A 26,842-nucleotide genomic window follows, 5' to 3' on the forward strand; every position below is an offset into this window, starting at 1 on the left:
GTTTCCCTGGATTACTGTAGTCCAAACACATAAACATATCGCTTTGGGGTCATGTCTTGTGCTCATGACATCATGTAAACATAATCAGAACAAGCATATAAGACGTCACTATAAAAAAATGTCCACCATGGTAACTGATGACAAGAATAAGTCTAACCCTGCAGAGTTTACGAGAACGGTGAGCGTTTGCTTTTAGAAGCATGCCCATGATTCACAGGAGCTGGATATGAGGTGTTGGGGGGCTTAGAAAAGGGGGTCGCACAACAAGTCTGGACATGCCAGGCAGGACATCCCCATCAAAGGGGCCTCTTGGTTCTATAAATGAATGGAGGTGGACCGTGGAGATCAAATGACAAGTTGTTTACAACATGTATACCCATTAATGTCGATAGGGACATGGCTATTTTTCCACAGTACGCCATTTAAAAAAAAAAAATCCTGTCTGCCTCTTCTAGACAAATGTTTTTTTTAGGTAATCCTATGCTATAAATTTAATTTGTATTTCACATAAAACCTCAGGTGAAGAAGTCAGTTATGTCAGGAACTTGTCTCAACAGACGCACATTTTTTGAGCATGCGTCATGAAGCGTCCAAGCCTAAAGAGTGTTGAATTTAATTACTACAACATTCGTTACTGGCCAAATCTTCTATTTGCGCCTTAAGGCCAGGGTGTGCTCTGTGTGCTTTCGGCTTTCTATGGGTTCCCTAGTGAGCTCCGGCCTCATTCATGGGTAATGTACCAGACAGAGTAGATTCCTCCTCAGTCTTCATAGTCTCTGTTCAGCCATGTAAGCCCTCCCATGCCTTCTCTGTTTGTTGTCCTGTTTGTTACAACTTAAGAAAATCCACTACAATGGTGGAATTTGTAAGGCTGGACCCACTTCTTTCAAAAAAAAAAAAAAAAAACATAAGATATTCAAATCTTTATGTAGGAAATGTCAGTAAAATTATGGAGATTTAAATGAAATACAATATTACAATAGAGACGTTCTGTTTTAAGTCCAAACTGAGTTGGCGTTTACAAATCGACAGAACTCAACGGCGCTGGTTTTCTGGGGTGGAGGCAACAATAAGATCTGTCTGAGTAACATCTTCTTAAGTTGTTCAAGAGTCTTAAGAGAAGTGCTAAGACCCTATGCAGTGTTTACATACACACCCAGTCATGTCGCACAAAGGTGATTGAGGAGTGCGGGGCAATGAGGCATTCACATCTAGTCCATGCCCTATTTGTCTCCAATGAGCAGTGGACCATGGGAGATAAGTCACTACTTTTTCTTGTTTTGCACTAACGAAAGAAAGTGGATCTGACAAAGGTAACACATTGTATAATCAAAAACATGAAGTGAAGTGGGAGGATTTGTGGTTACTCTATGAAATGAACAAAATGGTGAAGCAGACAGGCATATCAAATGAGAGAAGTGTTGTTGTTTGGGTTTAAAGAAATTGGCCTTCAGCCCGACTCAAACCCAGTAGAAGGTTTGATACCATCCCATAACTGTGTTAACAACGTATGATTCAGTACAATTCGATTTTATTTATATAGCACAATGTCAATGTAAACTAAACAGACTAAGCTAAACTGGGCCTCCCTGCCCTCAGACCCTCCTCCTCCATGATCAAAATGCCTTATTTACAAAAAGAGATCCTTCCTTCATGCAGTTACGGTATTTATTTGTAGTTATCGTTAGCTTCTAGCATGGAAGTTTATGTTTGGATGTTTATTTCAGAAAAAGTGCAATTATTGAAAGAGAAGTATTTCATATATTTTGCTTCAATTCTAAATGAAAAGCATATAAGAAAGGCGTCTGAACAGGAACACATTGTAAATGTTTAAGTTATTTATTTGCTCTCCTTAGTAGTCTTGAAAACCGGAAAAAAATAAAAATGATTAAAAAAATAGAGAAATAAAAGTACTTGAATAGTGACAAATTATGTTTTATAACTTAGCAAAATATGAATGTTTTTTCCATAACGGAAGAGATCAGACCTGCGTGATCAAGATACTTTCATTTTCCCTTTTTTCCACTTTTTTGCTTCAAATTTTATGCTGTAAAACCATATTTTGTTTCTGCATAAAAACTACAAAATAATCACACAATCTTAAAAATAATCACACAATCTTTAAAGCGAATACCAGCACAGTATTTTTCACAGTTAGTCTGCTCTGAAAAAAATTGGCAAAGGTATTTCAGATCACGGAAGTTGTGGAGGACCGTCTGAAGAGGGACAGATGGTTGCTGCCATCATAGGAGACAAATCAAACTACAATAAAAACGCTGCCCACCACAGCATGCCACAAGGCCAGTTCAGCTCTGTTAAGACGTGCAAATTATTCAATGAAATTATTTAAAAAAGAAAAAAATGTGATGCCACCCAGGCATGCAGAGAAAAGAAATTTTCAGTCATTATCATCAGTAGTTTGGAAATACTTGTGTGTTTTAAAGTATAAATATATGAAGCACCTAAAGTCATCAACCTGCTGTTCTATCTTTCTGCATTTCAGACTAAAAAACACCTGTCATGTTGAAGTTTAAGCAAACACAAAAGCAGAACGTACTTGGAGAAAATCTATTATTAAGGTTGTCTAAAGTTCACATGTCCAGAGAATAATAAATAAAAAAAATGTAAATGTAAACATTTGTTATCAGATTAAAAAGGCAACTCCTTTCATTTCCAATGGACGTGTTATAAGGATGGGAAATGGTCTCTATTATTGCTTTATTAAAAGCATTAGCTGCCATTGTTTGGTACCTTTTCGGTTTGATTTGAATTCTTGTTTTAAGACTATTTAACAGTATTGTTATTTTAATCTAAAATTGATAAATTGATAATGGTAAAAAGCTTGTTTTTCATTCGTGTGAGTCACTTTTGAAATTTTTTATGAATTATTTACGTAAATCTTTAAAAAAAAATCCTACTTGAATTGCTTTCTTTGCTTAGTAGAGCTTCTAAAAATGCTAGTATAATGCAGCATTACATGCTAACAGTATGAGAAATAGTACAGACCAAAAGTTTGGACACACCTTCTCATTAAAATGAATGGGAAGGTGTGTCCAAACTTTTGGTCCGTACTGTACAGCAAAACAACGCTGTAGTTTAAATAGTGAGGTTATGTTGGGTATTTTTAGTGTGTTTTTGTCAACAAACCTTTCATTAAAAGGATTAAAATGCACAAACGTAACAGAGAAACCCATCTTGGATATTCACATTTTAAGAGAGAAAGTCACTTAAAACAACCATAACAACCATGCCAAGTTGAAGAGGATCTGAAATAGTGAAAACCTGTTTAATCCTAATAAAAAAAGTCACTCAGATGCCTTTTAACCTCAGAAACGTACAGGTGTGGAAGATATCACACACACCTGCATTCCAGCTTCACAACATATGTTTCCTGTGAATGATTGAGCATCGCTTCTTTTTGACAGCTAAAACAAGTCACATACTGGTTACATGAAAGACAATGCTCGCTAATGCAGATGAGCACCGCCCACACAGCTACCTCACTCCACTTCTCGCTCTTGGCGAAGCTCACCAATTTCCACCTGGATGGTCTTCAACTATGTGCCAAGAGGATATCACTGCAGCTCCATATCCTCTGTGTGACAGTGTAATTCCCTCTGCCCTGCAGCAATGTCTGCAAAACTCAGACAGTTTACATGTTCATGTAGCTACATTTCACTGGGGAGGAGTGAATTGCCAAGACTTCAGTGAACTCATCTGATTTCTGGCTGACAGTTAAAGCCCTCAAACAAAAGCCGCCATGACGTATTTTTCTGTCTTTCATAACTGCATGCAAACAAACAAAAAAACCAAAGTTTAATGTTTGTCATTGATATTCTTCTTTACCATCCACAGCACAGTCTTGCCTGACTTCAAAATAACACTGGCATGATAACTGCTGAACCTTACATGTATTCAGTCACAAAGCATGGAGGATCCATTTCCAGACATTTTTAAACACAGACGTATGTGTGTGTTGGAAAAAAATACTGCACAGTTAATGGTATATTGTATTTGGCACTTTATTAGAGTGAAAAAACGTTGTTACTGATATGCAAGTCAAAGCAAACAATTCCAATGTCAGACATGAATCAAAAGACTGAAATACTTGGCCAAAATGCTGGAAAGAAAAAGCTTATTTAAAATGATACTTTGTAATGTTAATGCTCAAAGTAATTATATTTAACAAGAGCTTAAAAATGTAAAAGGTAACTTGAACTACAATCAAATAGACTGTAATCATCTGGGTTTTTAGTGTTTTATTATTTGTTTCGGTTTTAACAACACTTAACACTTGTTTTTCGTATATGCTTGTTTTGAATGAACAATGTACTTTTTATGTAACTGGAAATTAATTACTTTTAAATGACTGAGTGATGCACTTTTTATTTTATTAGTTGTAAATTATTTCACGGTAAATTCTTGTTTTTAGTGAATAAATGATCCGCTGACCACTGAGAGCCATTTAAATTTTGTTGTACAATTGACAATTACTAGTTCTGTATTTAAATAGGACAGCTACTTCAGTATTTGGGTTCAACAACAAGCAGCAAATCAATCAAACTTACAAGGACACAAACAAAATCTAACCATCACGTTGGTGGAGAATCTAAGCTGCGTTAGATTGGGTTGTCTAATAAAAATGTGCCTAGAAAATGCCTGCAAAAATTAAATTGAATGCATGCACTGTTATTTTTTAAGTTCTTGTTGGATTTACTAGATAAAAAAGGGCAGAATTAGATTTCTAGAGTGACAGGTAAAAAGTCTGAGCAGTTTTAAGTATAGTCCTCACTGTGAAATAGATGATGCTGACCCTCTCTGAAGCTTCTAAAGCTATGATGACCTTGAGAAAATGCAAAGTGAGAAAAACCTATGTTAAATGTTTTTAAGGCCTTACTTAACATCAGAAATGTCACCGCTGTAGTTACCATAACCATTCGGCCTGCAACAACCGTTCGGGGTCCTGGGACTAGTGCTGACGTCACATTATGTGATTGGCTGTCCGTTGGTCCGATGATGTGTCAGATAGTGATTGGTCTGGACAAATTATGATACTACCATAGAAGAAAATATTATGAAGTCTGTTGTAAACAAACAGAGCTCCGACATGGAGCGAGATTATCTTCTAAACGTGCTTTTATTATTGTTATGATTATTATAAAGTGCATTTGCAGCCGGACAGACTGCGTTCAGAACCCTTCTCCGGACCGCACTGTAACAAAGCACCGTCCCTGCCTGGCAACATGAAGCTGCGAGACTCCAGCTGCTCTGCTCAGAGACAGGGTTCACTTGTGTGGAGCAGCAGCTTCATTCTAACAGCCACAGAACATTTTTACAAAGTGAAATAAATCTCTCTTTAAGCACTACAAAGAATAATGTCAGACAGAACTTATGAGGGAAAAGAACTTTAGGTTACAAAAGGAAACGTGAAATGAAAATATGTAGAGCCCGAGCGGATCCCAAGTTTGTCCAAGTGGGGCTACCGTAGTGTGACGTTATCCTCAGTCGGAAGGACCCCGAATGGTTATTGCAGGCCGAATGGTTATGGTACCTACACCGGTAAGATCTAGATAACACACGCTCTTTGACAGACATACTATAACTCTTCACACGTTCAACATGAATCAGCTGATCCTGACCCAGAGAAAAGCGGATTTTCATATCCGCTTTGTGCCGTAATGCAACACGTCTGTCAATACGAAACACATTACCAACATCAGTGTTGCATAACAGCACAAAACCTCTTTCCTACATGGCACAATCACATGACTTATGTCGATTGCATATATAAATACATTGATTGCGTTCGGTGTTGCATATCAGTGCAAGGCTGCTTTTCTCTTTGTCAGAATACAATAGAACTAAGTTTTTTGCATAAACGGTTAAGAAGTTAAAAATTTAAAAAAAAAATAATACTCCGGTGTTAAAGAGTTACATTTTCACAATTTTGAAATAGATAGAAATGCATAAATTGACATTAAAGTTAACTTGATCAAACAAATGTCTTCTCATGGGCTGGAACTGACTTTAGCTTTAAGGAGTTATTTATTAAATCAACCAATTTTCAAATAATCATCTACATAGGAATATGAGACCGATTCTTCATAAAAACTGATAAAAAATATTTGCCAAAAAACAAGTGGAGGCACATGTTTGTTCGTTTTATACTGATTACTGTAAACGGTGCCAAATGCTCCACGCCCTACCCTACACGCTAAGGCTATCAGACAACTAAAGCTGCAACAGTAAAATGACCCGGTGACTGTTAAAGCCTCTGTGAGAGTTTCTGTCTAACTAGTGGTCTCATCCATAAATCCTCAGACTAGACAACGTAGACCACTGTGAACCAAACAGCAAAGCTAAGGGCAAACGTCCAATGCACTAAATGGTGGATACCGTTTGATATTTTTATTATGTGAGTAAATTATACACATTTTAATTTTATTATGTGTTTTACTTAAAAGTTATTTGTTTGTTGTCAGGCAATCATTTGAATATGAATATCTTTCCTCCCTACGTTATTATTTAATAACTTGGAGAAGCTAGTTAGTCTTAAGTCAAGGACACAACTGGAAAAACTGGAAAAAAAAATGTGGCAAAGTTTGGGTTTCTTCCCTCCGTCCCCACCTATCCACCCCCACACCACCCCCACAAAGACCTGCTGCACCACTGTGGTCCTGCCCTTGGGCCTTCAGGTCAGTGGATGCGCTGATTACCCACAAGCCCTTGACACAAGACAAGTCTTAACGCTTTCATGTGTCTGTGGGTTGTCCCTCAAAGCCTTGTTACAGGATTGGCGATTGCCAATTAGCACAATTAGCTTTTGGCAAGCTGCCGAAGGCGTCACATGGCACCAGCTTTGCACTGATGTTACCTGACAAGCCCAGGGGATCCACCGCGGTTGCCCCTGCAGAGGGTAACTTGGTTGCAAGGAGAAGACCAAAAAAAAAAGAGACAATTTTAAGGTCTACATGGACAAAATCTTTAGTAGTAACTGACAAATATAGAAAAAACAATTTAACTTTTGCTAAGCAATGAATTATAAAATAATCAAGGGCTGGGTATCACAGATCAATTCCAGGATCGATTCAAACTACGATTTTTTCGATTCTTTCAATCCGTCCGATTAGATTAGATTAGATTCTATTCAATTTTGAATTTACACGGTTTATACTTACACGTTTGTACACAAATACATTAATAATCTATATCTGTTTTGAATATATTCACATTAATCTGATACAGTTCACATACTGTTAACTGTATTAGTGAAACAATCATCAAATCAATCAAATCAAATCAAACTTTATTTATAAAATAGCGCTTCTCATGCATTTGTGCAGCTCGAAGCGCTTTAACATTAAAAGCAGAAAACACAAAATTACAGTAAAAACCCAACCCACCCTTCACCCTTCCCACTCCCCTCTGTTAAAACATATGACCCATGACCCCCACGTACCATGAATAATGACTATGTAACTGTAAATTAATCAATAAATAAACAAACAAGTAAGGCTTGGCTCTGCTGTGAGGAAACTGTATTTGGGAATCTTTTCATAACAGGAGCCAGTTTGGCCATGGGAGCATCGCCACAGCGCCCACCCAGACTGGGACAACACTGGGGTCCACTTCACAGCCGTGAAGCTGCAAAGTTAGACCCCAGCTGCCCCAGCAAGGGCAACAACTGCAGCAACAACCACCGACCAAGCCGCCAAGCCCTGGAGGAAAAGATCCCCACAAGAAACACTGGGGCTAAAATCATGATAAGATACTAAAATTAAAGACATAAGATGTATATAAAAACATAAAATTGAGAAGGAGATGCATAAAATGAAATTAAATAAATAAATAGCCTATAATAAAACTAATAGAATAAATTAGCAGTTAAAACCAACTAAAAGCAAAATTAAAAAGGTGGGTCTTGAGCCTCTTCTTAAAAACCTCTACAGTCTCTATGGCCCTGAGGTTCTCCAGCAGACTGTTCCAAAGGCGAGGACCGTAATGGCAGAACGAAGCCTCACCATAAGTTTTGGTCCTCACCTTAGGAACAACTAAGAGGCCAGGACCGGAGGACCTCAGGGTCTGCGAGGGCTCATACTTTAAAAGAATTTCATTTAAATAAGAAGGCCCAAGACCATAAAAACATCTATAAACCATTAAAAGAACTTTAAAATCAATCCTGAAACGCACAGGGAGCCAATGCAGCGACTTTAAAACCGGTGTAATGTGTTCCCGCCCTCTGGTCCTCCTCAGAACTCGTGCCGCTGAGTTCTGCAATAGCTGTAGATTTGAAATAGACTTTTTGGGTAAATCAGAGAGCAGGGCATTACAATAATCTAAACGACTAAAAATAAAAGCCTCAGCACCTCTGTGCTGGCAAGAGAGAGGAACGGGCGGATCCTGGCAATATCTTTGGTTAATTGGTTTGATCAATGCACCTCAAAGCTAAAGCAGAAGTGTTTTTTCAAAACAAGAGGCTGGTTATGCAGCAGACCCAGAAAGCTTGTGGGGTTTATGAAATGACACACTCATATATCCCACTCTGTCATTTGCCTGTTGTAGTCAGGAAGGGAGTTTGTTTGTGGGGCCCGGTCCCTTAATGTTTTATCCAGGATTCTAAGTCAAGAGGCTCCCATGTCAAACCCTTTTAAAACAGATGAAAAACACTGGCAAATAAAGAGATTTTATGGGGCTGTTCAACCTGAGCAGCCCCAGCTTTAACAGTCAAGGAAAAAAAAGCATACAGTCTGCACTATAGAAGGATAGCATCTGGAGACACACTGGCATGACGGAATGTAGATGGCAACATAAAGGAAAAAAAAGAAGAGATCTGGAATAGAGTGAACATCCTCCTCACATTAATGTAATTGACCTTTTTTTGTATTTATTAACAGTACGAATCGATATGAGGAACAATTGTGTACTTCTGTTACTGAAGCCACACATTCAGTTTAGTCGCTGAGGTTTCTTTTTTGTTTACCAAAAAGGAAAAGCATCAACACTTCAGTGCTTTTTTAATACTCAGCTCTTACCATTAATAAGAAAAACAGTACCGTGCTCCTTTGTTCGCAGGGAAGCGTTTCATAAATACCCTGTGATATGTCAAATCCACAAAGTAGGATTACATATGCTTTAAGGCTGTAAAACCCTTCAATTAGGGCTGTACAATATGAGGAACACTCGAGATATTAATGATTCATATGGCAATGACAATAAAACTTGCGATACATGAACAAGTAGCAAAACAACTAAATACATTTTCCTTTTGCTGCTACAGTTTAATTTCAATAAGTGTCAACATACATTAAATGATTTCCAAATGACCGTCGTCTACATAGAAGGTGAGCATCTAACATAAAAGGGCTCCATCCGATTGGTCAACGACCTGAAGGGCTCCATCCGCTTGGTCAAATGCATAAAGGGATTTATTTGATTCGTCAAATACTTCAAGCTGCCATAAGATTGTTTTAGCGCATTTAAGGTAACCATTTATCACGATTTTTGCCATTTTTTTGCCATATGCTTATTGAACAGTTTGATATCGCGATAACAATACGGTAAATTTGCTATTTATTGTGCAGGCCTACCCTCAATAGACACTTTCTACACTTTTCTCAGAGAAACCTTAATATGTTCACAATATTCTCTCTTGTTTATCCTCTCCAAGTTCAAACCTTCATAGAGAAATATGTCCCGTAATATAGAATGAAAGCAAAGATCTGATCGCGATCAAAGATTGATGTAACTCTGGCAAGCTGCAAGTGCAGCTTCTCCGTACAGAAGACAGGGCCCGGAAGAGATTTGGGCAAGATAGCCAATCAGGACGCAGAATACAGTGCACTGTAATGTTGTGCTGAAAAAATCTGCAAAACGACAAAACTGTGAAAGGTGAATTGCGATATAGTGAGGAAACACTGTATTAGCAAAAGAGTCTAAAATATATCAAGTTCAGCCACAAAACATCTTATTTTTTAAGGTTTGATTGTCGACTGCTATTCTGTTACCTGTTATTGTTAGATAACAGGTAACGTTATCTACGTTTCCCTTTTTTTCCCCAGCCCAGTCAGAGTTCTCCAAGCTTGTCAACACTAACTTAAGTAAAGGTGTCCGAGATGGGTATTCCCCCTTTAAAGCAAGAGGCGAAGTGTTCCATCAGTCATTGTCAGAATTCACCCAGGACAGTGGTTTCCTGTTCACATCAAATCCAGGGTTTATAGTTTCCTTCCTAAGGATTTTGTGAGTTAGCTTATTAAGCCTTTCCAGCTGAAGATAGTCAAGAGGGGTCGGCACTGTGTCTGTCTTTGTGGGTTTTTGCTTGTGGTTTAGTCAAGAGTGCAGCAGCATACTTTACGTTATAACATCATTTGTGTGTGACAACCCACATTGAGTAAGGGGAGATTAAAGTGAAATGATCTGTTGATGTGAAGTGCAATTCCATGGTTGTGCGGTTGCATATATTAATAACATCTGCACAGCTGCTTGTTGATGGGCGTGTTCGAACACACCTTGTCTGACAACACTCAGGCATATCTTAAGGTCTTGGAGAAGACTGGAGTTAGAAGGAGACTTAATTATCTCGTCTGAATACCAAAGGCGTTCTAATGGAAACATACCCAACTCTTTCCCTCTACCTTCTCTGTCACGTCGTTTCTTCAAGTGAAACAGGTAAATGTTAGTAATCAAGATGAAATGAACTGAAAATGAAGAGTGGCATACTAATTATCCCTAAGATAAACAACAAGAAAAAAATGTAATCCCAATAAACTGACACAAAACACCAGTTTAGGGAAATGCAACAAAGATCTGAACCATTATGTAAAACAAAACTCGGAAAATTAGCATTACATCAACCTTTCAACGCATTTGTGGATTGGAATTGAACATTTGAACATTTTTTTACCCTTTGATTTCTTTTAAAAGAGATTTGTGATGTCTTGAAAAAGTATTTTAAATAAAGTTTCTCAATTAAAAAATTTAATGACAAGTTGGCCATTCAATCCCTGCCTACAAGACAATAAAACCATTCAAAACTAAAAATGACACATTGTCTGCATTTCTCAACATGTAGACTAAAAGGCATTTTACCACAGTTTGGGTGAAAACTCGATTCTGGTTCGCTGTTGGGTGTGGATCAAAAACTGATAATCCACAGTGATGATGCACACCTTCACTTACTCTGCCCCAACAGTCCCACCCACAAATCAGAGGCATATTTCTCATGAACTCCTGCTGCTCTGCAGAAACTATGTCCTAGAAAATGACACAGGTTTTTAAGCTGTGTCATTTTAGCCTAAAATATCATAATCATAATTAAAAGACCACTGGGAACGCTTCACAAAAGATCAAAAGATGATCGGAGTGGGACTACCGGTAATTATTTTTAGATAATTCAATTAAAGTTTATTTCTCATTTCCAGGGTTTAATTCTCTCTGTTTTCTGACCTACTTCCAGTCAAGCTACTGTGCAAAAAAAGCAGCAAGAGAATAAAAAACAAAAAAACTTTTTAGGTGTGCAAAATATTCCAAGAAGTTTAAAGAATGGTAAATATTAAGCAAAAACTATATATTTGGTGGAGGGAGCTGTCAAGCTGTAGAAGGATGCCCACACAGCTTGCTTACCTAGTGGGACCCCTGAGGCAGCTGTCAGGTACCAGCAGGCCAAGTGGAACGCTGCTTGGGCAGCTGCAGAAGCACAGATATGTGTGCGGGATCACTGTGGCAAGGTTATGGAAAAATGCCTTCAGTCAACCTCCAAGAAATTCTGGTAAAAAGATTCCTCACAAGAAGCAGGTTTATACAGGGCCATGTTTAAACTTTGTTAAAGATTATAGACAGGTTTTTTAGAAAATTTAGTTTGATCTGGATTTCTGAGTACGTTTGTATTAAAATTGTTGTGAATTAGGAGCAGACAAAAATATAAAGTTGGAAAAAGCCTGTAGCTATGACGCAGCTGCTGCACTTGGCAGGCAGCAAGCTCCCTGCTCATGTCCATTCTGATGCATCCACTTGTAGACAAATAGTTACATGTACATCTTTGTTTTCCTTGTCTGAGCTGCCATCTGGCTCAAAACTGTGCGGCTGGATGGCTCCAATTTTGCTCTCCATTTTAGTTTCACCGCTAATGTCAGCTTGAGGTGGTGAAGGGCTGTAAGCTTGGGGGAGAGGGTTTAAACAGGTGCATGATGGGATATCAGCAGAAGGTTACTTCCGCGCCAACAATCCCGCCCACAAATCGAATGCAAATTTCTGATGCACTTCTGCTGCTCTGCAGAAACTATGTGCTACAAAATGATACAGGTTTTTTGAATTTGGCTAAAAATAAACTATCATAACTAAAAGATCACTGAGAGCACCCTGAAAATAGAGCAAAAGATGATCGGAGGCTTTGTTTTTGTTGATATTTTTTATTTATAAAAATTACAAAATAAACTTCAAATGTTGGGAAAAAATGCTTTGAATAGTAGAATTAAAACAGAACAGCATTTAGCTCATCACCTGTAGACAAAAAGAAGAATCTTTGCATGTGCTCATGTGTGAACACGCACGCAGTCCGCTCTCCTCAAACCTCTACTTCTACATTCGAATGGAAAAGTGCAGTGCACCCCCACCCCACCCCATCCCTGAGTTTCCTCACAGCATCAACAGTCCCTTGATAGTTCCCAGTCAACATGCATCCCTGTAACCTTTCTTAAAAAAAAAAGAGGTCAACAGAGAGATTAAGACCCTTCAAAAAGGGTCATGGAGATCAATGATCAAAAAGAGAGGAAGGGCCAGCCCCATCGCCCCACTCCACCCACTTTATTTCAGAAGGACAGATAATAGAGACAAAAAGCCTGGCTAAATATTACTTCCCCACCTCACGACCTGGCCACCCTCTTAATCTCTGATGGTGGCCTCGTCCATAGCTGTCACTCACTGTTGGAGTCAGTGCAATCACTGATTATAAAGAAATAAGAATTTCTTCCCGTTCCGAGTTTGATACCTAATCAATTTTTGCTATGAAGATTTTTGAAACAGTGTTATGTCTATTTTAATGATATAGCATTATTATTTTAATCATATACATGATTTTTATAATGAACATAATCTGCATATATTTTAGATAACTGATCTGCATTTGCCATGTTGATTTCTAAAATTGTTATTTTTTTACAAAATAATTTAAGTAATTCATCTTTGTCATGTGCTTTATTGATACCTGTGGATATCATTGATACCTATGATAAAAGTTATAAACTGGATAATGATAAATCATGTAGTAAAATGGTTACGGTAGAACAAGGGCGGAATTATATAAATTTGCTTCCTTCCACTCCCTTTCAAGCAATATTATAACTGATGATTATGATGTTTTTGTGTATTATTCTTATTTGATTGCTTGAAATAAACCATATCAAATTAAAAAAATAAATACAATAAATAAATAAAAAGCATGTTAACTGGGTCTGAGTTAAAATATCTGAGAAATAAGGCTAAATATGTACGGTTTCATTTATTAGTTATTTTATATTTCTTGTGTAAGAATTTATCAAAAATCATTTTAAAAATTTACTAGAAGTAAAATTCTAGACTTAGAAGTCTGCAAACTGAGGCTCCGGAGCCACTTCTGGCTCTTTAACCCCTCAATTGGGGCTCTCTCGTGGAAGAAATCTTTTTTTTTTTTTATTTAGAAAATAGACTCTAAGGTGTATCTAGTGAAATGAAACGGCCGGAAACTTTTTACAACTCATTCACAAACAATTGAAGCCCAGTACGTATCACTCCGGGAAGCTCCTCACTACGATTCCCATAATCGTAGTTTACCAGTCATACTAAAACATTTGGACAGATTTTGGAGCGCCATGTACCACAAAACACATCATGTGGAGCTCAGAATTCATAAACAAGGGGTGCTGGATTATAATATTTCAAATACTGTTGACAATTTCAAGGGATTTAGGTGCGTCTTATGGTCCTAAAAGTATGGTAAGGAAAACTTAGTTAATTCTGATTTGTGAATTTCCGGCTAAAGACAAATTGTTGTTTCTCACTGCTGACATGACACCACCTACCTACATTTGCTGCATTAAGATGATCCTATATGGTAGAGGGTGTCTTTTATTTTGAAAGGATGTTATGTCAACCTCTTTCAAAATTTATAAACAAAAAAATAAAGACAAAACAGCTATGTTCTCTTTATTTCATTTATGCCAAAAAACAATAGTACATTTCTGTTTATTATGATAGTAAAAAAAGATATAAATACAAAACATTTTCTTAAGTGTGAAGTCAGACTTTGCGGCTCTCATTGGGTTCTAGCAAGGGTTGTATTGTATTTGGTTGAAGCAAACTGAGCGGGAAACAAACAAGCAGCAAGCTAAAGGAAACACATTCTAAAATCTATTTTGAAACCAGAATTGAAGTGTCCAGCAGTATAATTCAATAACTGTTTTATATGTATCTTCTTAAATAGAACTGATATGGCAAAGTATTTCTCTTTTTTTCTTTGTTTTTATTGCAGAAATCACTTAAAATAAACCAAATAAATCAACCAACGTCCAACTCTTATTGGACTATTCCCAGCAGTTTTACATTTATTTTCCACATGGGTTGAAAAAGGATTAAATATCACCTCTAAAAAGATCTCTGCTCAGAAGCAACCCTCTATTTGCTACCAGTCACTGAGTGTCATTCAAAGATGTGCTAAGAGAAATCTGCCAAACAAGTACACTGCTAGAGCAGACACTCAAGAGAGACCTGCAGACATGTCACCAAGTCCCACTACAGAGCTAGAATTTATGAAATGTTGGAGGAGATGGAAAGGGAGGAACCAATGAGTGTGGAGGAGAAAAGACAGAAGAATGAAGCAGCAAAAGACAGAAGGAAACAATAAAAGAAAGAAAATATTACATTCATGAAACATTCAGTCAGGTTAAAAGTGCGCAAAAACAGCAGACATAGCTGAAATTCCTGAAGTGTGACACTGTGTCATTGATCAGTGAAATATTTAATAATGTTTGTGAAGTTGGAGATGATTTCTGACTTTAAGCGGTAGCGGTTTAAGCAGTTGTGCTGCTCCAGAAAGCTGGAGCAGCACAGTTTAAAAAATACTACCAAAAAAATGTGAAACTTACAAATATATTCAAATATGTAGAATCAGACACCTGAGATGCTTGATATGTTAGAGAGGATACAAATGTGACAAACTCGCTGGATTAAGGGTCCAAACATGAGATGTCACTGATAAAGTATGTCTTTCTGTGTGGGAAAATGTTTTCCCTTGAGGGAAGATTCCTTACATTTAGAAAATGTTAAAAAAAAACAAAAATAATGGATTCCTAAAGTGTTTTGTTGTGAAAGAGTTTGTCTGCTCTAACAGTGTACTTGTTTGGCAGATTTCAAAGCTATTTTTTTTAGTTGTTTGAATATCTACATGTTTCCTGGTGCTTTGGTCAGAATAAAGATGTGAATTTCCAGCACTAATCACTCTTTCAGACTGTGTCCAGCAGACTCTGCTGGTCGGAAAGTACCCTTAGTTTGGTCACTTTCATTTTTTATTTGTGTCTTTAGGGGAGGTCCTTTTTATCCATTTATACCCAAAGAAGATTGTTCTTTCTGAACTCCCTCTACTGGATTTATGAAAGAATGATACTAGAAAATGCTGATGAGTAAAACCCTGCAACGGATTGGCGACCTGTCCGAGGCGTGCGCCGCCTTCGCCTGTCAGTAGCCGGGACAGGCTCCAACAACTTTGTTAACCTGAAAGGGATATAGTTGATTAAGAAAACTGATGGATGGATGATGAGTAAGGAAAAAACAAAAAAATGGACCGTTATAGGTTATAAAATATATCATTGTAAGGAAAAGTAAAGTGTTGAACAAAAGGGGTTTAATCCAACAGTAACGTCATCTCTGCAGTGCAGATGCAATCATTTCACTTCACCACTCATCAGATGTGCCATTTTCCCCACTATCTGCCAACATTTCAACATTTGTGTCACAGTATTTCATACACCGTTCAATACCGGGGCTGGGTACATATCACTAGTTAAGGGGTAAAGCATGGGAAGGTAGTTTTTTTTATCATGACCTTAAATATTTTAAGAAAAAGGTGGCTGGTATTATGTTTAACTCAGACCCGTTAAGATCAACAGAACCTAAAAACAACATATTACTAAGCAAAATTGAGTATTTTTTTCAGATCATCTAAAAAGAAAAAAAACTTTGGGCAAACTCTTTCATGAATGAAAGCATCCATGTATCAGCATTAGGTTGGAATGTAATCGTGTCTGCCTTTCCGTTCACCTCAAGTCAAGAAAAGAAGAATGATAAATTTGTATATGTTTGTTTGTGATAAGCTAAATCCCCGTCACTGTATCCAGTCTGCTGTGTTGATTTCACTCTTTCACTGGTGTTCAGCGTTAGAGTTGTGCAACGCAACTTTGTCCTCAAGATTATGCAACCTCATATTGATCTTTGGAACAGTGAAGGCAGATGTGATAGAAATTAGTACCAGACACTGTTTTCTCGCACAAAGAACGAAAAAGGAGAGGACTTAATGGAGTTGAAGAGCTAGAGATTGTCTGCTCAAGTGAGAGATTAAAGTATAAAAAGAAAGGTGGTGGAAGGCGTGGCTGGAAGTAAAGTTTGTTGATCTAATAATCTGTGGAACTTGGACCCCAATGTTTCAGAAACTCTTTCCTTCCTTCGTTTGAAGTATAGTTGTCACTTTTGCTTTAAATAAGAACAGCTGGGTACACACATTGTCTTTTACTTTAACCTTTAAGTCTATCATTAGGCATAATTTTTACCCATTTATCGTGCATGGAAGATCCCGTCACATTTTTATTTCCTCCAATAACACAAAGCCAAAAAAAACGAACCAAACGGACCTTTACCTCCGTCTACAACACAGATAGCATTTTTCAGAGCAAGTGCCCCACATGAATGCAGTCCATTAGGACTTGCCACACTGACAGACTTGCTCTGTTGAGGTGTTGTATCAACAGGGTGACCTCCCCTCCACCTCCCACCCATACCCCCACCACCCCAGCTTCCTTGCCCCCCCCCCACAACACATGATTGATGTCAACAAGGAATTTAGTCCCATGCTTCCTCAAACCTCCATGAGACCTGCCCCTGCAACCGGAAAACACTTGCTGCTGCACAGAGGACCCCATTAAAAGGGCATCGTTACGCCACCGCCACCCTCCCTCTAACAGTACCAGAAACACCTTCAGTGGCACACATAACACCATGAAGTAGGAGTGCCCCCAAAAAGAGCATGAGCAGAAGCATCTGTGTAGTGGGAAATAAGCTACCTTGTTCTGTCAAAACAGACTGGCTGCTGTGACGGGAGGGTCACTGAGGATACGTCATTTATGCATTGTGGTCCTGCCAGAAGAGCTGTCAGTGTAATCAGACACACTTAAGTCATGCTCGTTTCATGGGTGGTGCTTGTCAAAACTTCACATGAAGGCAAAAATTTGCTAAACAGCAGCTGTCAATGGAAGTCTGCAGAGCTGCTGCAGTAGGAAGCCAGACGTGTGATGTTATTGTGACATATCTACCACTCTCAAAGACCCACTCCAATGAATAATGTGTTGTGGGTGTTTTTTATCATCTTCTTGTGGCATTTGTTCTGGTGATGGAAGACGTATATTAAGAACGTTTAGCTTAAATGTGCATTTCTGACTATTTTTTGCATTCAAGTTGTTGTAAAACATGAACAGATGAGGAAATATAGTTTGAAAAAGAGCACATTTTTGACATAGAAATAAACTAAGTAGGCTACAAGCTCCCTGCGCTGCTCCATTCTGATGCATTCACTTGTACACTTTCTTTGAATGAAGATGATGATACTGTATATACTATGCACTGTATAGGAGGGAGGGAGGGAGGGAGGGAGGGATGGATGAATGGTTTAAAGGATGGATAGATAGATAGATGGATAGATGGATGGATGGATGGATGGATGGATGGATGGATGGATGGATAGATAGATAGATAGATAGATAGATAGATAGATAGATAGATAGATAGATAGATAGATAGATAGATAGATAGATAGATAGATAGATAGATAGATAGATAGATAGATAGATAGATAGATAGATAGATAGATAGATAGATAGATAGATAGATAGATAGATAGATAGATAGATAGATAGATAGATAGATAGATAGATAGATAGATAGATAGATAGATAGATAGATAGATAGATAGATAGATAGATAGATAGATGGATGGATGGATGGATGGATGGATGGATGGATGGATGGATGGATGGATGGATGGATGGATGGATGGATGGATGGATGGATGGATGGATGGATGGATGGATGGATGGATGGATGGATGGATGGATGGATGGATGGATGGATGGATGGATGGATGGATGGATGGATGGATGGATGGATGGATGGATGGATGGATGGATGGATGGATGGATGGATGGATGGATGGATGGATGGATGGATAGATAGATAGATAGATAGATAGATAGATAGATAGATAGATAGATAGATAGATAGATAGATAGATAGATAGATAGATAGATGGATAGATGGATAGATGGATGGATGGATGGATGGATGGATGGATGGATGGATGGATGGATGGATGGATGGATGGATGGATGGATGGATGGATGGATAGATAGATAGATAGATAGATAGATAGATAGATAGATAGATAGATAGATAGATAGATAGATAGATAGATATCCAAACAGTCAGTCAGTCCAGTCACAGCTGGTTGATGTTTTTTTTAAAATATATTTTTGATTAATCATGTGTGCAGAACATTATGTGCCTTTGGTGACAAAACATGAGTCAGATAACATTTTCACACATACACAGAAACATTCATGATGACAACAACGTCTATTGGGTTAAAGTGAAACAATAAAACTTTACAGTGCAGTTCAACAGGAAGAAAGATGAAAAGTACCGACTGATGCGCAACTATCTACATTTTTGTGGCAATCTACAGGAATAAATCACACTGCTGGATCATAAGAATTATTCTCTAAACTTCACTACAAAAATGAAATATTTCTAATGATTTGATGTAGGCCTGCACAATATACCGCAAATTTATCGTTATCGCAATTTCCAGCTCTGCAATATGCATATCGCAAAAGACAGTGAAAATCGCAATAAATCGTAAACCTTAAATGTGTTAATACAACCTTAAGGCAGCTTGAAGCATTTAACGAATCAAATAAATCCCTTTATGCATTTGACCAATCGGATGGACGTCTTCACCTTGTTGACCAATCGGATGGAGGCCTATTATATTACATGTTTGTTTCCTATGTCAACGAGGGTCATTTGGAGTATAATTTTTAAACTGTTGCAATGAAATGGGAATGATGTTTTGTTTATTTTGTTATTTGTTGGTATACCGCAAATTATACCGTTATCGCAATATTAATCTTAAATATCGCATATCGCGAGTTTTCCTCATATCGTGCAGCCCTAATTTGATGTCAAATAAAGTGTTCTTTTTTATTTTAAAGAAAAGTGCAGCTTTGTAAACACAGAATAAATAACATTAGCAGAAATCTTGTAAATCTGATGTCATGCAACAGAACAGAAATGAGCTTCTTGACTTGTAACTATTCATTTTATTAATGGGTTCCATAAGGTTGAACGGGGATTTGAATTTGTTCAAAAAAGAAGCCGACTTCTCTAGATAATGATGTAATCCAACATGACGCAGAAAACCCCAGATTATAAATCGTGTGGGAAGCTCACAGTCTCCACTAAATGACTAAATCATATGGGCCAACATACAGACAACTACAACTGGGTTAAAAGTGAAAGGCTTCGAGTTGAACAATCAAACTTGGGGTTTGATGGTGGCTTGCGCGGAAAAGTATCATGTTAATAGTAATAACTTAAACTAATTTAAAATTATTCCAGTAAAGAAAAGGTTTACCTCATTCCATTTAAGTCCCAGCAGAATTTGGTATAAACTTTTTCGCTCTCATTTCCCATCGCAGTTTGCAGAGTAACTACACTGGTGGTCTCAGGCTGTGAAACGCAGATGATCTGCTCTCCAGGCATCCATCATAGTATCAGAAACATGAAATAGGCCTGCAAATGATGTATAAGTGTGTGTATATGCTTGCATGTGGGTGTTAAGGTGCGTGGTGGAAAGTGAGGTTCCAGGTTTTGAAACAGGAGTTCACGTTGCAGGCAGTGCTAGTCATAACATCCTACAGCAAGAAAAAAACTCCTTCTGAATCAAAGTGTTACAATGTTGGGAGGTCAGACAGAAAAACATAGCAAAAATGTGAAAAAGTGCATTTTGCAACAACTACTGACAGGTTTTAGTATAAAAGCAACAAAACTGCGACATTGGCATGACTCTATCCTGGAAATATTCTATGCAGTAAATTTCAGGGGCTTTTTGTCAGAGTTACAATTCTTGCAGTTGGGTAATTTTGCTAAAAATAATTTTCACAGAATTTTTGGTACTATTGAAGACGCTTCGGTTTTAGCAAATGTAGAAACATTAATTTACCTTTTATTGCTTTCAGAACGCAAGCACTTCAAAGAAGTATGTACACTGACCAAAAATATAAACGCAACACTTTTGTTATTGCTCCCATTTTTTATGGTATGAACTCAAAGATGTGAAACATTTTCCACATACACAAAATAACCAGTGCTCTGAAATATTGTTCACAAATCTGTCTAAATCTGTGATAGTGAGCACTTCTCCTTGACGAAAAAGAAAACTTGACGTAACCGCCGATTTTGTCTGTACCTACACCTATTATGTTGGGGTTTGCTTCTTTGGTCTAGTTCAGTCAAACTTTTGCATGTGCCCAAACAATGGGAATAACCAAGCAAACACACTCAGATCTCATCCAAACTGCTCGGATGTGAATGCATCCCAGAATTTACCCCAAAAATACACAGCATATGTGTGCAAAAAATAAAACACAGGGGGCCTTGGTACAGAAGTAGAGCAGTTGACCCCTGATCAGACAATAGCGGGTTTAGATCCAGCCTTGCCCGCCCATGTGTCAAAGCATCCTTGGGCAAGACAGAGAACCCCACATTGCTCCTGGTGTTTATAGTTTGGTGCCATGTAAGGCAGTGGAGCCGCCATCAGTGTGTAAATGTGTGTGTGTATGCAACTGTGGCTGTAAAGCGTTTTGGTAGCAAAGTAGAAAAAAGCTTTACAATTACATGCTTTTTACTATTGACAATGTGTTTAAAACTGTAGCTTTACTATGTTTACTGAAGAAACAGTTACCTTCAGTATAAGAAATCAAAGGATCCCAACACTAAAGTCTCAAATTTTGCTCCAATTGTTCAAATGAGCATGAAAAATTACCTAGTAAAAGAAAACTAAACCAGAAGCACAAGAGTTTTTATTTATGTATAATAACTGGGTAGTAAGATTGAATACTAGGATACCTGGTGGTATTCAAAGGACTGAAAAAAATGCTTGCACATTGTTGGTCCATGTAAGGTGCAATCTTCACAAGAGAAGTGACTCCTGCTGCTGACCTCTGAGGCCTCTGGAATACACAGCAGTGGGCCTGCATTATTTCTTCACCAGCTGAACGTTATCTTTCTCAATTAGTAGAGGCACAATGGACTTGCCTACAGCGTTTTATTCAAGGCCTGTCGGCAAGAGTAGATGCTGTTTTTTTTGCAATCTATGAGATTTGACCTCCAACTACCCCAAAAACAAAACTTTTAAGCCATAATCAAAGCCATTTCTTTATGGCTTTGATGATGACTCTTTACTCAGGTTCAAATACCTTCATGGATCTGTAATCAGATTGTTCTTAAGCAAGTCAAACAGGCTTTTGAGGAGAACGTACAACTGAAAAACTTTCATTCCAAAACACTAAAAAACAAAAAAACATTTTTTAAATTAAATAAATAAAACATTTTACCCAAGCAGAAAAATGTGTAAATAAAATAAATAAATACTTATTTTATCTGATTTAGACCAATAACTTGTTTAACCCTTTAACACAGACTATGTCACCTAAATAACACAAACTCTTTGACATACTGTAAGTCTTTGACCGATAAACTTTTATCAGCTGATTTGGACGCAGAACAGCTGCTTTTCATATCGGCTCGCTTTTCTCTGTGACCCAATCAGAGCTAAAGCTCTTGCGTTAAAGGGTTAAAAATGAGGAAATAGTGTTAACGTGCAGGGGGCAAAAAAAACTAGTAGGTCTGAGTGAGAAAGTAATAGCAGCTGTGCAAACAGGGCAGGTTACCTGATTTGGTGTTCTTGCTGCACGGTTGTCTTGGTGATTGGCAAGGATGAGGAAAGGTAGTGTGCAGAGCTGTGGGTGTTGAAGAGCTGAATGGAGTTCATTACGTGCCACCTCGAGGTCCTCGTTCGACGATGCGCTATCCAGTACAAAGATTACACCCTGTGACCCCTGGTAGTATCGACACCAGTATTTCTTAATGTTGTCAGCTCCTGCAGACAGATATGCTCATGTTAAATGGGTAACCAAAAAGGCATCCTAAAACAAAAACTGTGAAATTGCTCCTTTATACAATATTGTAATATTATTTTACCAATCAATATTTTCTTTTTTGAAATTTATCTAAGAAATCTTGGTTGACCTTTAACCCTTTTAACACTGGATCTTTAGCTCTATTTTTGACTTTCTTTCAATTGCCATAACTCTTCAACCGTCTACGCAATTAACGTAATTCCAACTGGTTCTAAAGCTGAGAAAAGCAGCTTTGTGCAACACTTTACAGCAGTTAAGTGTTTATGCAATCAAAATAAAACAGCAAATTCTGAGAAAAGTGGTTTTTGTGCCAATAACGGCAATCAGAATCTGTTGGAACTATGTTGATTGTGTAAATGGTTGAGAAGTTACAGTAGTTTAAAGAGCGTGTTGCCAGCAACAGTTCCGTTGTCAAAGGGTTAAACGTGTTTTTGACAAAACTGGTTTCACATTATTCAAACTAATTACCTGCAGTAGACATAAAGAAAATAAATAAAAATAACTGCATACTTGAACAGGATTTAATGCTTTGTTATGTTAACATGAAGGAGAGCCTTTAGCCACTCCTCTGTCAGTTAAGCCCACTTCCTGCTGCAAGATGGAAGGCAGACACCACATATAAGTTTAAGACTAGACCTAAAACTGTCCCCTTTGGTAAAGCTTTACCGTAGATAAAGTTGATCCTAGGTGATGGTGAGTCTTTCATACAGTTATGCTGCTACAGGCTTAGACCGCTACTCACTACCAGGTGAGAGTACATGTAAAGAAAAACATAACAGATTTTTTTAAATATATTAAATTCATGTCGCTGTTTGCAGTGTTTGGGTATTTCTTTGGTTCTAAAATATTTCTCCATCCATTTCTTTGTTATCTGCTACTTAATTATCGTTAAGGTTGTGATACAACAGACTCAGTAAGGATGCTCAGCTCCGACTTCCTTCTTCCAGCTTTTCCAAGAGGAAACAAAGGCGTTCCTAAGATAGTCAGGAGATTCAATCTCTCTCACATATCCGGAGTCTGCCACAAGGCCTCCTCCCTATTGGAGTCACGCCTTACTAGGAAGGCTATTACATCCATGGACCCTGCGTCTTCACTGAAAGAAACATTGGTGGGATTGTGTTTTATGTCTACTACTGACGGTTGGGACCTATCCCCTGACCTGAAGGTGCAGTGGAAAAACTGGGATTAGCTCCAAGCTAGGAAGCAAACATCAAAATAATGGAAACCATCAACCACTTGGCTTTGTAGAGATTATGTCGTGAATATGAAGAACGAACTTGACTTACACACAGTAAAACAGAAAGCCATAACGCTGGTGTTTAATGAAACATGTCTGGAACTTCCCCATTGGAGCCTTACTGGGTCTTTTAGACTGTTTTGGTTAAAACATGTCATAATTTATTCAGGTATTGGTTAAAGTGCTGTTAAAAATGGGTTATTTTATGTTTAGTGCGCACAAAAGACACCCCTCGCATGTGATTGACCTAACTTGGCAGAAGCAAGCTTGTGATTGTACATCTTTTTGTTTACATCACGTGTACATTAACAGGGTAAGACAGTGGAGACATAACAGGAAGAGAAACTGATTATTTACTTCCCAACCGATTTTAGACCATTTTACCAACATTATCTTATTTACGGTATATCTGTGCTTTTCAACAATACTGTTACGCTTAGAACTACATCCATTTTTCGACCTTTATCTGGAGCCATTACATCCTTGCTGAACACATCAAGCAATTGTATCACCTAAAGAAAACAAATGGAAAACACTTTACACATCCATGCAAAAAACTCCAGCATTTCATAGTGACGACCCCTGCCCCCATTTCAATCAAATCACTTTAAGGTGGATGATAATAATGAATTTTGCAGGATTTTACAAATTGATTGAAAGACAAATGTCATTAAAATTCCATGACCTAAAACTAATTTAATTTGTTTCAAGTTTGACCAACGTGTCTATCAGTGCATAGCTTAACTTTACGCTTTTTCACCACCATGTATTTTGTCATTATTTTTTCCCCTTTGACTGTTATTCGGAGGCGCTAGTGGCATTGATCACACAGTCCCAGGTGGAAACACATGGAACCACTTGGTGCACTGATACATCAAGCAGTGCGCCAGCATACCGAGCGTCTCTGGAATCACAGTTCTGTCTGTCACAGACATGGAACACACACCAAAACCAGTGCAGAGCAGACACACAGTGGACTGAAGCCATTATCAGCACACAGACACAAAACAAAACGGAGCGGCTCTCCTGGCCTGAAAGGGATGCACACAGATAAAAGTCTGGCACGGCCTGGGAGAAAAAGATAAAATAAAAGCCTTTGAGCTCAACAACTTAGCAAAACAGTTAATAATGAGGTGCTAAATACTGATGTTAGATAAGGTGACAGAAGAGATTTTGTTGGATCTTTTTTTTATTCAAACCATGAGTTTGAAGCAGCCCTTTTACCTGCTTGTTTCACCTAAAGCTTGTCATATTGCTGTTAAAGACAAGTCACTGACAGGCTTTTGATTTTAGTGCCAGCTAAAGTAGCTTGGGTTTACAAAGCATGAAAATGTAATTGTATCTTTTAAAGGACTTCAAAAGCAGTTTTCCAGTTTTAAAATACATTCTGGTTTGTCCTTTTTGAGCGTATTTAGGAAGTCGACCGTGGTAGCATGCTTTTGTCCTTATCAGTCTCTAAATGCGAGTTGTGCATGCTGACTAAACTTTGCCTCATTAAACATGCATGAAGCAAAGTGTCCTATCACTTTGCATACGCAAGCATGTTCATTTGTTCCAAGAGGATCTACCATATCTGGTTCGAATTCTCTTCCTCCGTCTGGTGATCTTACTTTCTTTGTAGTCTTGTGAATTGTCATCTTGTTAATGTTGCTCATAGTATTGTAATTGCCAAGAAGTGACGAAGTGTGAGGCTCGAAAATGTTTAAACATCTAGCAGAGCTCTCTGTGACATTTACCTCCCATCTCCCACCCGTCCCTGTGTCCTCCCCCAGTCGATCTACTAACACCTCTCACTGGAGTGAAAAGCTATCAGACAAAGTGGCACTTGAGAGATTGTCTAGGAAGTTTCATCTTTGCCTGGAAATGGTGGAATGTCTGCCATGTCTCTTCAAATCTCACTGGCAGCTTCTGCCACCTATCGGCCTGAGAGGGAGCTTGTCAAAACATGATGTCATGGCTCTTAGATCATGCTGCATAATATCAATCTAATGGAAGTGCTGCATTTTGAGCGAATGTTTTCTGGTTTGTTTGATTGTTCTCTTTTCTTGAAGCTTGCAAAAAGCATGAAAAACACTAAATATTTCCAGATGAGACAAAGTATGAACACAAAAATAAACTCCAGTTCAGGTGAACAACAATGTCATAAAGTGAGAGACTTGTCTGATTTGTAAATGTACCCTGCATGAATTAAATAACCACTGAGACTAAAATAATAATCTGGGTAGGTATGTAAATTTACTTGAACCTCCATAACAATAGTAATAAATTCCATGAAAATCAGGGAAAGAGTGTTGGCTAATGCATTTTTCACTTTTACCAAAGCAATTTTTAGACACTGTCTGACATTTCTTGAATTGATACTCTCAGCTATTGGTTTAAAAGGTAGGTGCTAGCAGCAATGTCACCATATTTCACTGTATGGGAGCAACAATTTCCAATCAGGACACAATATCTTGGAGCATATGTTATCGATGCATTACATGACTGCCTCATGAGGTTTTATCTTTTCAAGAAAAAAAGTATATTTCTGACAGATTTGAATCGTTTGTGCACATAGATTTATGCTCAATAATTAGTTTCCCTTTTTTTTCTATACTGACTTTCCAGCTGTGCTTGTGGAACATTGCCACCTATTCCATTAGGTTCCCATGTATATCCATTTATTTTATAACATACATTACTAGTCAAAAGTTCAGCCTATATTTTCTTTTTTTTTTTAACACTATGAAATTCAAGCCAATCAAATGATGTAAATAGAAAAGTATATCCTGTTTAAAATGAAAAAACAAAACAAAAGAAAGGTATTCATTTTTCCCAAAATGGAACCCGAAATGTGTGATGGGCATCAACTGCCAAACACGGAGGAGGAAACATTATGATTATGAGCTAAGGGTGGTGGGTTGCGCTGAGTGAGAGGCCTCCCAAACCAAAACTGCTCTGACAGCAGTTTGTATGGCCATGCAGTTCTCTGCGGTGGGTTTAGTTGGTATGGGGCTTATACAGCAGCAGTATGACTTCAGTAACAAAAAAAACAATGACACATTGTCTGTAATAATTTTATTTCCAAAATAAAGCAGAGTAAAGCTCAGCTGTTCTAAGTTTTTGAACATAAATG

General features: G+C 37.9%; 1 protein-coding gene across 8 annotated transcripts in view; it reads right to left on the bottom strand.

Annotated features, from left to right (window-relative positions):
- The window catches only part of arl15a (ADP-ribosylation factor-like 15a), a 103,012-nt gene that overhangs the window by 26,511 nt on the left and 49,659 nt on the right, over window positions 1–26,842 (bottom strand). For 4 of the 8 annotated variants that reach the window (XM_078953259.1, XM_078953255.1, XM_078953256.1 and 1 more), the window contains 2 exons: window positions 22,242–22,450; window positions 21,418–21,521 (listed from right to left, as the gene is read on the bottom strand). In XM_078953259.1, the coding sequence (XP_078809385.1) occupies window positions 21,418–21,521; window positions 22,242–22,450 (313 nt within the window). Of the gene's footprint in view, window positions 1–12,055; window positions 15,739–21,417; window positions 21,522–22,241; window positions 22,451–26,842 lie in introns of those variants that run through there. The other 4 variants (XM_004072151.5, XM_078953258.1, XM_011478867.4 and 1 more) reach the window with 2 other exon arrangements.

The sequence above is a fragment of the Oryzias latipes genome, chromosome 9 (genome assembly GCF_053564925.1).
Source record: "Oryzias latipes strain Hd-rR chromosome 9, Olatipes_Hd-rR_3.1".
Taxonomy (NCBI): domain Eukaryota; kingdom Metazoa; phylum Chordata; class Actinopteri; order Beloniformes; family Adrianichthyidae; genus Oryzias; species Oryzias latipes.